Genomic DNA, 17,542 nt, shown 5'->3' with positions numbered 1-17,542 from the left:
TTACTTTCCCTGTGCAAACAAAAGCACTGGTTGTGTCAACCAGTCAGACAGTGTATTGCAGGCAAAATTGAGCAGATTCTTTCTCCTTTGCTTATAAATGTATTGTGAGCATTGAAATGGCATCTCTTATTGCCTGTTCCAGTGTAAAATAAAACAGTATTTCATGTTTTTGAACATATCACCAACAACACAAACGCGTCTGTTTCTGGGGAACTAACTGTGGTTTTCGCCTTTCTTGTAGTGCTAGTAGTACTGATATCTATGCAATGAATATTATTCTTGTGTCTGCTTCTTCCTTTGTATAGAAACATTGGTATATAAGGTCGAGCTTGAACTTTGTTCCCATCTTCATTTGTGAGTAAATAACACTTTTCACCATTGACAAAATACAGTTGTATTCTCTTCATCTTTGGTGCATAGGAATCACATTTTCATTGTTCGAAAATTAGATTGATCAACTGTGTTTTGTTTTCACTATTTGACATGAATGCTTTTCAGTCACGTGGTACTTTGGTTTTCACTCCTGACAAGTAAGAATTTTGGAGAAGATCCACGTCTTCCACGCTGATATGATTTGATTGACTGAGGACTGTAAGTATCAGTTACAAAATCAACACGAGCTGTCTTAGGTAGTTGACTGAACACAGCTTTGGCTACATCTTGAAATGTTGTAGGGATGGTTACTAAGCTTTGCAGCATTGCGTTACGTTAAGTAGTTTTGACTTGTCTGTTTTCATTGGCATTCCAGTCGCAGAAGCTATAACGGTCAGGTGACAGGTCCTAGAGGAAAAGAAAGTGTCAATTCTAGATCTTGTGCTGAACAGCCAAAAGTACCAACTGTTCATACACGTTACATTCTGCTCTCATCTGTAGCATTTTGTTTTGAGAATTTGTTACTTTCCTTTTAACTTCAGCTGTGGCAAATGTTTTAAGTTTTCTTCTCTTAATGTGGTCTTGGAAAGGAACTGATTTTTCAATAAATCTTCTTTTGATAATCAATCCATTGTCTTTTCACCTATTTCAGTTGCCTTTAGGTCACGGGCGACTTCTGCTTTCGCAGGAATACCAGACGACACAGTAAATTTCATCTTTGTTGTTTTGTTCAGCCTGTAATGGGTTTGTTAATGATTCTATACCATCATAACCCATAACTTCTTCTTCACTGATGCCTATCTGAGCAGGTTATACTTCTTTGTGGTCGAACATGTCTTCTCTATTTATGTCTGCCTTCGGAAGTGTTGCTTCAGCATACCTGGCTCTGCAATGACGGGTCATGCACAAGTGGAAATATGCAGCATAGTTTCTATTGAAACAAAGTATGCCAACCTCAGACTTTGCATGTCTGTTAATTGTCTGCTCTGTAGTAATATCTACAGCGTTTCTCAATGCCGGTACAGAAGACGTAGATGCACTAAAATCATTTCTTCGGAGTAGCTCTTCTGCATCTACATACATTTACCAAAATTAAGCAGTTTTGCGACTTTCACCCTTTCTGATTTCTGATTTGAACCGCTCATGTCTGTTGAAATACTCTTCAGCAGAGTTATTATTTCAAACACTTTTTCTTTGCACGGACTTTCAGTTCGTTACTGTAATATTAGTGTCTCTTGAAATGCTTTCCTTGCGGGGTTCTGTCTCTTCATACTTGCATAGAAGCAAAAGCTCAAGAGCTTCTGTTACAGTCCTGTGTACATTTAGGGTATGGTTGTAGCGTTTACCTGGTAATACTTTATCAAGTGAACCACTAGAACAAATTCCTGATTCTATTACAAGTTCTGCAAGACCATTGCCCTTCATTAATTTTCTTACAGGCCCAAATATAGAGCAGATTGTGTGAAGACACCTATTCTAACAATTATTACCAAGTCCATCTCTAGACTGCAGAACCAAAGAATATGCCTTCTTAACAACAGCCGAGTCACATGTCACTATAGTATATTTCTGGCTAACTTCATTTCTTGCATCTACTGACGTTTTTAACATATGCTGGACTGTAGCATTATCATTGATTGAATAATTCAAAGGTGCCATATATATGAAGCAAGTTTGAGCACTCACTCTCTGCAAATCATTTCACACTTTTATTTATTTATTTATTTATTTAATTTATTTATTTACTTATTTATTTATTTATTTCATTTTATTTTATTTCATTTCATTTTCCACTCAATGTAATCAGTTTCATTTCACATGAAAAATGATCCTTTGGTAATCTTGATTGTAAATTGAGTTTGAAGAAAACTATCTATAATTTATTTAATTAGTAATTTTGTTACATAGATTTTTAATTTGTGATATATTTATATGTTTTAAAATATATAATACATATTTATGGAATTTGTACATGTTACATATCTGTTTAAACAAAATATTTTACCATATCCCAAATATTTTTAGACTTTTTAAAAAAATAATCATTATAAATTTGAAACTCATATTGTCAACATTATATTATTTTATCTCTATACATTATCGCTTATTTTTTCGTAATAATTAGAAATATTTTACAACCGATATAATTATGTCAAGCTCTTATCTCTTATAACTAAAACCTCATTTTATAATACTTTTGACATAGACACTTCAAATAAAATATAAAATCACATAGTTATATTTTCTATTTTCGTTACAATTTTTGGTAACGTACATTTGATAACGTAAAGCACATGCCTATAAGTGTCAATTTTACCTGCAAAATATAAATCTGTATATTCTGTCTTTATATATTGACATATTGTGTAGGTAGTAAACCATTTATGGCTTACAGTAATGCCAGTCAGTATTTTCTGGAAATTATTAATGGTAACGTATGAAGTAGGCTGTAACGTAAAAAGAACCCGACTGCCAGATGGCAGAATTTCTGGAATGATAGCTCACATTATATGCTTTAAGAAAATCATAACATAGAAATATCCCTAGAGGGGGGATGGGGGTTATTGTCAGCTCAAGGTCTATTAGGCCCAGCTAATGGTTTACAGGACACTTTATTTGCCCCGCATTTTGATGACAGCAAACAAGAATGGGTTATAAATGAACATTTCAAGAAACAAAATGCTTCAAGTGGCCAGCTTCATTTTAATGGCAACATTCATTTGGTATCTTTGTTTTAAAGGACATCTAATGGACCAGGCTTTATCCTGGAAAGTTTGAAATCAAATAGGTCTTTAAATGCTAACCTGACTATCCAAATTTCTCAAATTTACAATAGTGGTAACAAGTTACTAACAACAATAATAACGGTGTTCAGCGACAAAATAATTCTTCAAATTGAGGTGTATCTGCTATTGCTTTTCTGACAGAACTTGTTCTAAACAATTTTGATGTTGATATATCTAGAATTCGATTTACTGCTACGTCTTTTAAAATGTATTGAAAATAATGAGATGGAATTGTTCCCTAAAATTAGAAAAATGCCTAAAATGCCTTGTATTGAATCAAGAAACGTTAAAAATTAGACTTTACTGTACGCGTAAAATGCCACACATTATCGATGACATGATTCAGTGTGATAATAAATCATGTGGAAAATGGTACCATAAAAAATGTGTTTCGAACATATCGTACAGTTGGCTGTGCAGTGTATGCTGTCACGTGACCTGGTGTACGGCAAGAAAAAAAACAAGATGGCAGGCATGGATCTTTAGGAAAGGTAGGCTCCTAATTTGTTCATTGATTTCTCTGTGAGGGGGAGACTTTTTTGTCGTATAACACGGCTTTCATCGGCTGAATACCATTACCTCAGACGACGGCTCGATTTTCTAGATTTTGCCCTAGAATGCAAAAAAAAAAACAAAAAAACAACGGAAAATAAATTTAAGCGAGGAGAGACACAATTTTTCGATTTTTTCATCCCTGTCCTGCGTTATATTTGCCGTTTAATGGAGCAAGTATAGACTATGTACACGGATGAAGCGTGTGCATCAGGCAGATCCCTGAAAACCGCAAATTTCTCAAAAATATTTGTTTAAAAATTTGCCCAGTGTATGGACAGAAGGCCGAGGTTCTTCTGTCAGTGTAAGGACAGACGTCGGCCAAATGTGTATGGTAAAAAAAAACAGAAATTCAAAGATTATCGTACGAAATGATGTCTGGAAAGAACACAATCACCAATTGCCTTAGAACTTAGAAGGATTAATCTGCCAATTTTCAATTTTTTTTTTCAAATCTTTAGTCTTTCTAAACCGTACAGAATTCTAAAGATTATTGAAAGAATAGAATGAACTGGTTTCTGTTTTTAGCTCATTTGAATCAGAATCGTTCTGGTTGTTATATATTTGCATAAATAGATCTATTCTTTCATACGCTTGCTTTAGACGACCTTAATTTGTTGGGAAGGAAAGTATGTGTACTTGAGAAGGCATTCACCTTTATTTTTGTCCCTTTGTTCTGTTCGCCATGAATTTCACGATTTATATACAGGCTCACCCAAGGCATACTTGCTAGTTAGAGGACCACTAGATGATGCTACATACCAAATATCAAAGCCCTAAGGCCTTGTGGTTTTGGACAGGAAGATTTTTAAAGTTTTTCCTTTCGGTTGCCGTGGCAGAGTACATAATTCAATTCTTTGAACATTTTTTAAAGACCATCCAAGGATCATCCCTGTGATGTTTTATCAAAATTGGCCGGGTGGTTTAGGAGGAGATGTTGTTTAAAGGAAAATGTGGACGGACCATGCCGTGAGTTTCCAGTCCAATACTACCACTTTATATTTCCCGCAGTAGCGTACTGTGACAAGTCTATATCCGCATGTAGTTCTCGTGTGGCTATCAGTGTGTAACATTATCGCATTCGCATTAACCGTTAATAAATAGGCTATAGTATTTATTTTTAACTATCTACTTGAAGTATTAAAGACCCACCACGACCTAGTGACCTACTTTTTCGTCCCAAATGAACTTGGTGCAAATAATTCTGGTAATACTGGCATAATACAGTTTTTCTACAAGATGACAGGCGGACAATTTAGGCCCTGTTTTCACAACTTCATATGCAAAGGTATTTAGTCATTCTCTTCTAAGTATAGTTGTATAAACATAGAATAATAACTATCTTACACTGTAGAAACAAAGTGTGGTCTAAACTCAACATAATACATATAGTACCGTGCATACTAATACATTAATTTAATAATATATTTAGACATTAAACACATTGTCTTAGCCTTATATATGTCACTGTCAATTTGTTACTAGATAATTGTTATTTCTCATTTTCTCCATACAAAAAAGGTATGATTACCATCATGGAAAAACAAAAGAATACAGTTGTTTTGTGGTGCATCTTTAAGATAACTTGACAAACTGCCACTACTGACCTTGACATTTTATAGGGAAAAATACAGGTATATATAACTTTCAAAATATACTAAGTATTTAAAATTGAACCTCAAACAAGAGCTGTCACTGTTAGTGACAAACGCCCCCGAAGTGTGCCAAAGAATGCTTAGTTGTCTGCGCAAAATATGCCAGAATAGTTTAGGTATGAATCATTTTGTGACCAGATAAAAAATGTTCTCCAAAGGTAACCTTGCTCTTGGAGCTAGGGGTCTGGTTCTTGAGCATGACACACCAACTCATTATAGGGAACAATTGTGACAAGTAATTTTAACATCCCTAGATGGATGACAGAGTTATTGACCGGACAAGAAACGTACAATGTTAACTTTTGACTTCTAAGTGTGAAGCTATGGGTCTTGGTCTTGCGTCTGACACATCATCTCAATACTAGGAACATTTATGCCAAGTGATTTTAAAATCTTTCCATCGCTGGAAGAGTTATGGAACGGACATGTTAATCTTTAACCTCTAAATGTGACCTTGACCTTTGAGGTATGGGGCCTGGTTGTTGTGCATGACAGGTTTTTTCTCATTATGGGGAATATTTATGCCTAGTAACTTCGAAATCCCTTGATGAATGGCAGAGTTACGAACCGGACATGAAACAGACCCTGTTAACCTTTGACTTGACTTCTAAGTGTGACCTTGACCTTGGAGCTAGGGGTCTGGGTCTTGCGCGTGACACATTGTCTCGTTATGGTAAACATTTATGCCAAGTTGTTTCAAAATCCCTTCATGCATGACAGAGTTTATATACCAGACACAAAAAAGATCCTATTAACCTTTGATTTCTAAGTATGACCTTGACCTTGGAGCTAGGGTTTGGGTTTAGCTCCCGACACATTTTCTGATTATGATTAACATGTATGCCAAGATATTTCAAAATCCCTTCATGGATGGCAGAGTTAATGACTGGAAATAAAAACAGACCCTGTTAACATTTGACATCTAAGTGTGACCTTAACCTTGGAGCTAGGGGTCTGGGTCTCAAGCATGAAACGTCGTCTCTATAGGTAAATATTTATGCCAAGCTATTTCAAAATCCCTTCATGGATGGCAGAGTTAATGACCGGAAATAAAAACAGACCCTGTTAACATTTGACCTCTAAGTGTGACCTTAACCTTGGAGCTAGGGGTCTGGGTCTTACGCATGAAACGTCGTCTCATTAAGGTAAATATTTATGCCAAGCTTTTTCAAAATCCCTTCATGGATGGCAAAGTTACAGCCCAGACAAGAATTTACGAAGTAACGGTCGGATGGATGGACGAACAGTGCGATTTTAATATGCCCACCTTCGGGGGCATAAAAATCAAAGAACTTACTGTAGTGTAAATAAAACGTTATTTGCTGAAACATCGTTGAAAGATGTAAGGAAGTTATTAATTAATAAATAAAAACCTAAAATTATCAAATGTTTTTGTTAAAATTCACGAAATAGATATCTGCTTAATAACTTAATAATAACATAATTTACACAACTGTTCTATTGTTCTCTGCAGGTTAATAACCAAAATGAATACCTACATACCATACCTGCGCACGTGCACAGGTATCATACCATACCTGCGCTCGTGCACAGGTATTATACCATACCTGAGCACGTGAAAAGAATGTTAGATGAGTTAAAAATGTAATGTTTATTTAATGTCATTTTATTGTCCGTAAGTAATGACCTGACACTCAAGAATATTCCGTATATTTTCCGTAATTAATTTTCCGTGTCTGAAGTTAAATAGCGATATAAATATTGCATATATATTTCTTTACTGTATAATTTTCACAATGTTACGTGTGCAAATAGCTGTGTGGACAAAACGTTTAGCTGCTGAACTGTATTTATGGTTCAACTCCTGCGTACGTACCCCAAATTTTATCGGTAGAAATATTGCCATACTTATCTGATCAAATCGTATGGTCTATTTATAAACGTTATGGAAAATAAAACATATTTAAAAGTATCTTAGATAGAAAGACAGAGTATTTCTCACCAGAGTTTCCTGAAAATGAATACTAGATCTACAAGAGAAAACAATCAGATTTCGTGAAATATGTTACGCAGATATTGTAAGAGTAAAAGTAACATTGATAACAACAGTTCATTGAATTAAAAAAAAATGGTCTGAGGTGATTTTGCGTGGCAGTCAGACAGCTACCACTTTGCCACCGTGCCATTGGTTATTTATATTTATATTGGATATTTTAGGATACAAATATTTCGTAAAATAATGGAACCCCCGATAAAACTGGCGAAGATAAATGAGTGCAAGGTCGGTACTTACAGACAATAGACAATACCTTCGTCAATTAGCATTTACAAATGTATACTTATTATTTTAAATATTGTATATTTTGACCTTTGAAATACGATCGTCATGTTTTCATATTCAAGATACATTCACGACACAGTACTTAATAGGGAGGAGTAGAATAAGATAATCATTAATCATTTTACATTATTAGATGATGATGATGATGATGATGATGATGATGACCACGACGAAACTGTAAATGTAGAGCCCGAAACTAGGTTTATCATGAACTAGAATGTGTCTGTAGGACACAGGGTGTGCTCCCCACTGGTACATTTGTCACAAATAAGGGGCAATAATTCAAATGTTTACAGTCTTAATGGGGTATAGCCTCAACAAACATTTTATAAAAAGGATTCATTATAATTCTAGGCCCTATACTTTTTGAGCTATGAGCATCACAAACAAAAAATCCACTATTTTGGCTATTTCAAGGGCCAAAACTCTGTAATAAGAGCTAAGATTGGAGAAAAAGTGCATTTTTTACTATTTCAGGGGCCATAACTTTAAAACAGGGGTGGAGCCAGCCATAAAATTAGAGGTGTCCAAGTTTATATCATGATAAAGACTTATGCAAGTTTTCAACCATTTATATTAAATACTTTTTGAGCTAAGTGCATCACAAGGTGAAAATGTACATTTTTGACTATTTCAGGGGCCATAACTCTAAAAATAAGGGGCGGACCCAAATGAAAAATAGGAGATGCGCAAGTTCATATCATGATTAAGATTCATGCAAGGTTTCATGAATCTATATCAAATAATGTTTGAGCTAGGCATGTCACAAGGTGAAAATGTGCATTTTCGACTATTTCAGGGGCCTTAACTCTAAAAATAGGGGGCGGAGCCAGATGAAAGGTAAGAGGTGCGCAAGTTTATATTATGATTAAGACTGATGCAAGGTTTCATGAATCTATATCAAATACTTTTTAAGCTAGGCGTGTTACAAGGTAAAAATATGCATTTTTGACTATTTCAGGGGCCATAACTCTAATAATAGGGGGCGGAGCCAGATGAAAAATAGGAGGTGCGCAAGTTCATATCATGATTAAGTCTCAAGCAAGGTTTCATGAATCTATATCAAATACTTTTTGAGCTAGGCGTGTCACAAGGTAAAAATGTGCATTTTTGCTATTTCAGGGGCCATAACTAGGGGGCGATGCCAGACGAAAATTAGGAGGTGCGCAAGTTCATATCATGATAAAGACTCATGCAAGGTTTCATCAATTTATATCAAATACTTTCCGAGCTAGGCGCGTCACGAACTTTTGACGGACGGACGGACTCACTGACGGACTGACGGATGCACGGACAAGACCAAATCTATATGCCCCCACCACTCATGGGGGGGGGGGGGGGGCACAAAAATGTTTTATAAACATGCAACGAAGTGTGAAGTTGTGCATTAAAAGATAAAAAGAAAACATCATCAAAAAAAACAACAATGAAACAAATTGCGGACTTTCCATTCAGTTTAAAAGATAAACAGACGATACCATTTTCGGATACATAATTTTTAAATATCACTTCATGAGAATGTTAACTTCAGAAAGTGAAATATTGATGTTAAAGAGACCATACTGGTGCGTTGTTTGTTTTTCTGTAAAATGAAACGAAGAAAAACTCGAAACAAATAATCTGCCAACAAAAATGCATTTACATTGGCGAATTAGCAGAACTTTCATAAACGCTTTCTAATATAATTTTACGTATCTAAATTTACCTGCTGTTTTTAAAGTAATTCCCACAATAATTTTTTTTCTGACTGGGAGAAGGAAAGACTTATAAATAAATTAATTAAAGGTGCAAAATAAAGACAAATGAATAGACATAAATCTTAAAAAAAGACTACACATTTTGAAATATAGTACTAAACATTACGATAGCCGTGCAATATTCCCTTGAAATCAACACATGTACAGAGAAACAAATGATTGTTTCTGTATTTTCTTAGACTGGCATGGGGGTCATTTTGTCCTACTTTCGTGTTTATCGCTTTTCCGTAATCGGTCGGAAATTCTTCGGGATCACGTGATTTTAAAATTGTTTCAAACGAATATCCATTTAAGACGCGCAACAAAATAACTATATTTTCATGATGGTAATTAAGCACGACTTGCACGAAAAATATGAGATGTACAAAATTTAAATTTAAAATTGACAGTGACATATATTAGGCCAAGACAATGTGTTTAATGTCTAAAATCTTATTAAATTAATGTAGCCATGTGTACATAAATAAGGGTATTTAGGTAAATTTCAATCATACTTTGTTTCTGCATTGTAAGATAGTTACTTAAAATTATACTGAAAAGAGATTAACTGAAAAAGTTTACAGACGAAGTTGTAAAAACACTTTTATTCGGGAAGGGCCTGAATTGTCCTTATGAAAACTTGTAGTATAGCTGTATATTACCTGTATTATAAGAATGATTTTCATGAAGTTTTTTTGAGTTACAAAATTGTTGAATTCTATGTGCTAAGTTTGTAAAAATCACGTTATCGTTTGGGCATATGATGTATTTTGCATCTATTTATAAATTATAGCCTCGTTTCGGAGGGTTCTTCCGAAAAAGTCCGAAGATTCTCGACGGGTTCGTAAGCAGTCGGAAAGGATACTTTCGGTTTGACATAGGCAACAGTTTTTGTTTATTTGTTAGTTATTCTTGAACATATTCATGACTATTTGGTCAGAACCGATGCAGTGGGCCATATTTTCAGTAAATAGGAAGTCTCAGCTTCAAACTCTGGTTTTCATATAATACTCGTTCGGGTTTTAGTAATGGACCTTTAATAAAAACTAACAAATTAATATGACGTTGTGTAAGTCAGTTACTTACCTCTTAGATCGGTGTTCATGAATTGAAAATACCCGCGCTCGAGCGGTAACACCTCGAGCGCTACGCGCTCTCGGTGTCACGATTCGCACGAGCGCGGGTATTTTCAATTCATGAACACCTCCTACTCGGTTAGTAACCTACACATATTAAGCTGCATTAGCTCTAGTGGATTTAATTTTTGCACTAGTCAGTAGTGTACATGTATTTACAATACATGTATTTACAACATGCTTTGCACGGAATGTCACGGATCAGAGGAGTAGGTAGACTGTCTGTTAATAAACTGTAGGGAATCTAAAGTGGTAGTATATTCATGGCATGCGGACGACGGACGGACGGACGCCAGACGGTGAGCGATCACAATAGCTCATCCCGAGAACTTTGTGCTCAGGTGAGCTAATAAAATGAGTATCTATTCGAAATGTTTTTTAGTTTTCGTTTGTATACCTGATTTTTTTCTTATATATGCTAATTGTGTAGGTCCCAAAACCATTTCTTCGGATAATGAAATTGTTGTGACGGCATTTGTTTCATAAACGGTCACATTTTCTGACTCTTTGAATACGTTTATTGTGAGTTAAGTATACATCAAAGCCCCCCATTTAGCTTTAACTACTGCAAATTTTCCCAGGAGAGGTTACTCCCACCAACAGGAGAGGGATAACCTCTTCTGCACCCCGCTTTGCGTAGGCTGAAAATCAATCCAGGAACAACCCTTTAGCCTGATATATATTTCTAACTGATTGTTTTCTTCTTCCTCAAAAAATTACTTTACCATAAAATTTCATATTCGCGCATGAAATGTTACAAAAAAAACACAGACGCAAGTACCGGACCTAGGATGAGAAAAATATGACCAGACAGATAAAAAAGCACTGTTTTCATCCTAAGTCAGTCCAAAATGAAAAATATGTGGTGAAATATGAGCTCCTTTTAAATGATATATACCATCAAAACAAGGTGTGGATAGTACATATCATTTGAAATGGGCTCATATTTCGTGCCTGTGTAAAAAACAAACCCCACTTACTTCCATTTCCATCTGCAATGAAGTCCAGGATTTTCTTTTTCTTATGATAAATAGATTGTTCCTCCATCTGCTGTTGTATTTTCTTCCTCCTAGCTTTCACGTCCACCCTCCCTGGTTCCAGATGCTTCAGAACCCGTGCCTCGCCCTGTAACAATTCATGTGAACAGATATTGATCTCATGCTGTCTCACACTTTTTTATGTTTTTGTGTTTAATATGACGTACAGTTAGGGTCAAAAATGCTGATTTAGCTTTTAAGACAATTCGATTTAGTATGACCCTGGGTCGGATATAATCTATATAGTATGACCCTGGTTGGGAATTAGCTCTAAACTTTTCATTTGGGTCAGACATATTCTATTAGACTAAGTATGATCTTAGGATCATACTAAATCGAATTAGTACGACCCATTTGACAAAGTGCCACATAAACACCGTATACATTGAAATACAATGGAATAACTTTTAACGCTCTCAACTGGATTTCTGATTTTCTAGAGTACAGAACCCAGACAGTAGTCCTGGATGGTGAAATGTCAAAGAAGATGTCTGTAACCTCTGGTGTACCCCATGGCACAGTTCTGAGTCCTGTCCTCTTCTTAATCTACATGAATGATTTTCCGACTATAATATTATAAAACACAGCACTTTAAGACTTTTTGTAGATGATAGCATAGTTTATATGTTAAAACTTTAAATGACTCTAAACTTCTTGCAGTCTGATTTGGAAGCTGTTGGTAAACGGGAATCATTTCCGTCCTGATTTATAAATGTAATATCCTTAGTACATTTATTACACAGAAAAAGATCCCCGTCCAGTTTTAATTATTACTCTAGAAAAAGTTCAGTCATCAAAGTATCTAGGTGTAACACTTAAAATCAACTTGAAATGGCACATGAACTCAATAACAAAGCAAATCAGTATCTTGGTTTTCTGCGTAGAAATTTAAAAATTAACTCTTCTAAAGTGAAAGAACATGCATATATTTAAAAGCTATAGTAAGACCAAAGTTAGAATATTCATTTACCATTTGGGGCCACATAATAGATCAAATTGAAAAAAAAAATCTTGGATGGGCTGCTAGATTTATCACTAATTGATATCATAATGCAAGCATAGTTCAAATTTAAATTGGTCATCATTAGAGATAAGAGGAACTAGAGCTCTTTTAATTAATAATGTTCTTTAAGATTGTCCATCATGTAGTAGCTATATATATACCCGGCAAAGAATTGATTCAAGAACAAGGCATGGACATGGTAACATATACAGCTTCAGACACTCTGGCACATCCAAACATTCCTACAAATATTTATTTTTTCCTAGAACAGTAGGTCAGTGGATCATATTGCCCATTGTAGCACACATAGCAGCCACAGATGACTCCTTCAAAGCTATTGTCAATGTACCTGTTCTAATATCTGCCCTCAGTCTTTAAACAGCTACCAGTGTACAAAGTTTTAATAATGTAAAATTTGGAAAGTTTTATTGATTGGCAAATGTACAAATCTGATATGTAAAAACAATAAAATTTTATTCTTCAAAGTTATGAAGGTGTAGTAACTAGTAGAAGAAGAAGAAGAAGAAGAAGACCCTGTATTAAGATAAATCCATATTCGAATTAGTACGACCCATGATCGGACATATTCCAATTATTATGGCCCAGGGTTGGATATTTCCAATTAGCTTTAAGACAATTCCGAATACAACAGCCATCTTTAGTCCGATCCTGGGTCAAATTAATATGACCGGCTTGGTCGGACATATTCCAATTAGTATGACCCTGGGTCGGACATATTCCAATAGTCTTACTAAATGAAATAGCTTAAAGCTAATTCTCAACCAGGGTCATACTAAATAGAATATTTCCGACCCAGGGTTGTACTAAATGAAATTGTCTAAAGCTAAATCAGCATATTCGGCCTTAGCGGTACGTCATAGTTTAAAAATTAACCAACAATAGTTTGTGTTAATCTATTATTAACGCAAATATTATAAGACTGGGATATTTTATTTTGACCTCTCGATAGTAATCAACATGTCCACTTTGCTTTTTGATCCCACTGAAATTTGCGCAGATATTGAGTTTCAGAGCATAGGCATTTGGCACATTTGTTTGGTCAATAATGATAAAAACATCAGTAGACAGTCCAGAAACCAAAAATAAATCCAGCACCCATTTATATACAGTCCAGGACCCAAAATAAATCCAGCACCCATTAACGGTTTTTGGGTCCTGGACTGTCTGTTGATGTTTTATCATATATAGCATCATTATTGACTAAACAAATGTGCCGAATGCCTAAGTGACTGGAAAATTAACAAAACCATAACTATTTTTCTTGGTTTTTATTACTTACCGATTTTATCACATATATCCATTCTATATCATTGCTGTCTTTCACAATAAGTCTACCATATCTATGGAAAGATAAATGAGGTCCTCGTCAGACATAAGAAACATACGAGAGTCATATCGGAAAACAAGAGGGCCATGACGGCCCTAAATCGCTCACCCGAGTGTCAGAGCTTAAACTGGATAGAAAGAAACATAATATACTCAGTTGCTGACAGTTTTAGAGGCAGTAAATGTGGATTACATAAATTAGTGTGAAAGATGATCGGCTCAAACACTTTCTGCTTATTGGGTGGAATAATAAACAACACAGTATTGCATTACTGTGCTTACTAGGTATTTGAGATTACAAGACATAGACGCGCAAAGGAGCATATTTTACAGCGATATCATTTTGAGGAGAGAAACCCCGCTGCTTATTCGAGTGTTAAGAAGATGTTTCATCCGGGAATATTTACATTCATTTACATAAAGCAAGGACGTAAATATCTATTCACGTATACATTGCATAAAGCAGTGGCTAAATGGTGAAGTTAGTTATTCAGAGTATTTGAATTATTTAGGGCCCAACTGTAGACATTAGAAGAACCGTGAATCAACTTGTAACCAAACTTTTTATGAAAGGTTTTAACAGCTTACAAAACATTAGTCTAGTGATCTACTATGAAAACAGAACCTAAATGCGTCTAATACAGGCTAATATAAATTCAAGATGATCGTAGATTGTTAATTTGAGCTTCATTTTTAGTAGTTTGTATCAATTTACCAGCTAGATATAACTGAATTCTGTAACGATTCAACAGAGAAAAAAAATGGTTACATTAACGCCTAAGGCTCGGACCTGCGTCTGGACAACAGATGTATAGAACGTACTACTCTAAGATACTTTTTGTTTTTAATTCTATTTTTCCACGCTGGTCGAATTTAGTTGGTCTATAATACGTAAAGTGAAAATGTTTGATGCTTTTGCAAGAAAAACTTACATGATAAAAAGCATATTACATTTGTGTCTTTCCACGTTGAAATAATTAATGTCGTTGAATGAAATTGATAAAACGCTCGGTAGAGCCTTGCCTTTTATTATTTTATTCAAAAAGTTAAATAAATTTAATATGAAAAGACACTCCTGAGAAAAACTTATAATGACACATATAATGACCCCTATAGTCTAACATTATATGAAATAAACTATTTAAAAAAATCATACATTTTTTGCCTTGCTAACAGAAATCAAATGAGAGAGAGAGTGAGAGAGAGAGAGAGAGAGAGAGAGAGAGAGAGCAACATAATTATTTTTTCTTTGTAAAACGTATGAATAGGGAATATTACATGAGTTTCTTTTCATATTGAATGAAATAAAAGTGAGGGCTCTGCCGAGCATTTTATCAATTTTTTTCAACGAGTTTAATGAATTCAATGAAGCAAGACACAACTTTAATATTCCTTTTATCACACGTAAGCTTTTCCTGCTAAAACATTTTTTTTTCTTCTTTCTTTACCTTTAATTAATAGACCAACTATTAAAATTAAAACGACGTCAAAGCTTTATTACACTAGTGTAATACCAAAATTAATAAATAGCTCTATTTCATTCCCTCAACATCAAACATGTGATAAATCAAAGTTATTTAAAAATCAGCGTGTGATCATAAATCAATAATTTATGATATTTTTCAATACACCTGAAACAACTATAGGCCGGTTATATTACAAGACAAAATGTCCGAACCTTAAATTAATTCCAACATGAAGTTTTATTGCTGATTTTATAATACAGGAAAAAACGTCCTCAAAAGAAATCCAAGCCAAACATGCCATCAATATACTACCACTTAAGATTCCCTACAGTTTGTTAACTCAGTCGGGTTATAGTGATGAATACAGCCAGTCTATCTACCCCTCTGATCCGTGACATTCCAAAGCATAGTTAGTTTATACATAATTTATTTTAGGTCGATTGTGAAGGAAGTTCTACAACTTATATTAGAGAGTTTTGAGATTTCAACCTTCGCCTTCGCCTTCAACGTCTCTCATATATATTTGGGGTAAAACGTCACCGATATGCGTATATTTTATTTATATCAGACGTTGCTACTAAAGTTTTCCATGTAATATCAAGTAAGCCTAAGACTTCTCTTTATTACTAAGTGAGATAAAAAGCTTACTTTCAAGATTTCTGCTTATTATGTTATTCGATTATCCATATGTGTAATTAGACTAAATTTGATGCGAAACACTATCAATAAGTATAAGAATAATGAAGTTTTGTATGGCTAATAATTTTAACTAAATACATTGAATTGAACCTGGACGTATGAAGTTATCAACTGATTTTGAGAAACTTTGAGATTTTGTTCAAACTTTAACTTCTACGGCATATTTGTGTCCCCAGGCGGTATCGATTATACTAGATGGGCCTTTTTGACGTATGAAATGAAGTTTGAACGTCCGAAGATGTGATATCACGAAAGTCAAAACTTCAGTCTTTTTACATCTACTCTGTCCACATACTTGGCATCAAAGACTGAAATCTGGATGGAGGCACATGGCATGACAGTCATTTTACTTGAAAGATGAATAATAACGCGCGATTATCATTTGGTGGAATATTTTATTTTCACTTCAAAAATAAAATCAATCCATTTCTGTCGGACACTTAATACGACAATTGCGTTTTAATTATAAACATAAAATGGTACTAGAAAGACGGAAATTCTTTGAAGTATCAGACAATTTCAGATCTATGATAATTATCATGATGCGAGAAGTTTCCTGTTAGCCGTATGGGATAACTCCACTCTTTACATGCACGGACCAAGAGCCTGGCAGCGGGGCATTGTGGGTCAATCCCCCTTTTGATTCTTACATTTTACAAAGAAAATCGGGTCTTGAAACTCAGTGTGACCCCCCCCCCCCCCCACCCCACCTCACACACACACACACACCTTTAAATGGGTGACCCCCTCTTTAAGTGTGGTGTCCCTCTAACCAAAATTCCTGGATCTGCACATGCTTTACTTAGGAAATAGTATATTCAAACAAATACTTGTATATGCCCACATGTTATTTTGTGCGGCAATTTTCGTCTCCACCTAACATTTCTTGACTGTTTCGCTAGACAACTGGTGACTTGGCACGATTATATTGTGCTGTCTGAGAGTTTGGTATCATACAGAATCATTGAGTGTCATGATGCCAAAACGTATGATATCACGAGCGTATCTTACATTTGTTTCAAATCGCTTGTTAAATGTATTCATAAATTGTGTATATTGGCTCATGTTATCAACATACTCTTTTAAAAGGTTAGATTTTCATCAGGTACATTGTTTATGAGAGTCTACAAGTAAAACGCGTCTTTTTAGGAATTCGATGTACAAAGTACCAATTCAAAGTGAAAAAAAAAAACCTTTAAGAAAAACTATGAAGAATTAGTCAACAGCATGACGGATAAATATGTCCTTTATATTTTATGGGAATGCCTTTTGTGTTTGCTTTATCGCATATATTTAACTTAACTCCAAAGTATATCGAGAAATGCATTTGTAATAGTTGGTGTCTCATGTTTTTGTTTAAAAAAATATTAACTGTATTATCTTTCAAGAACACCATCAACAATAGAATACGTTGATATGATTATTAGCTCGACTTTTCGAAGAAAAAGTAG

At 34.8% G+C, this 17,542-nt stretch overlaps 1 protein-coding gene across 3 annotated transcripts in view; it reads right to left on the bottom strand.

The window, feature by feature from the left end:
• LOC123557400 (uncharacterized) overlaps positions 1–17,542 on the bottom strand; it is a 124,123-nt gene that overhangs the window by 17,536 nt on the left and 89,045 nt on the right. For all 3 annotated transcript variants that reach the window (XM_045348846.2, XM_045348847.2, XM_045348848.2), the window contains 2 exons: positions 13,880–13,940; positions 11,520–11,664 (listed from right to left, as the gene is read on the bottom strand). In XM_045348846.2, coding sequence (XP_045204781.2) covers positions 11,520–11,664; positions 13,880–13,940 — 206 coding nt within the window. The remainder of the gene's footprint in view (positions 1–11,519; positions 11,665–13,879; positions 13,941–17,542) is intronic.

This window comes from Mercenaria mercenaria, chromosome 5, assembly GCF_021730395.1.
Source record: "Mercenaria mercenaria strain notata chromosome 5, MADL_Memer_1, whole genome shotgun sequence".
NCBI classification, from domain to species: domain Eukaryota; kingdom Metazoa; phylum Mollusca; class Bivalvia; order Venerida; family Veneridae; genus Mercenaria; species Mercenaria mercenaria.
The sequence above is the reverse complement of the archived record's forward strand: the minus strand, read 5'-3'. Positions and strand labels throughout refer to the sequence as shown.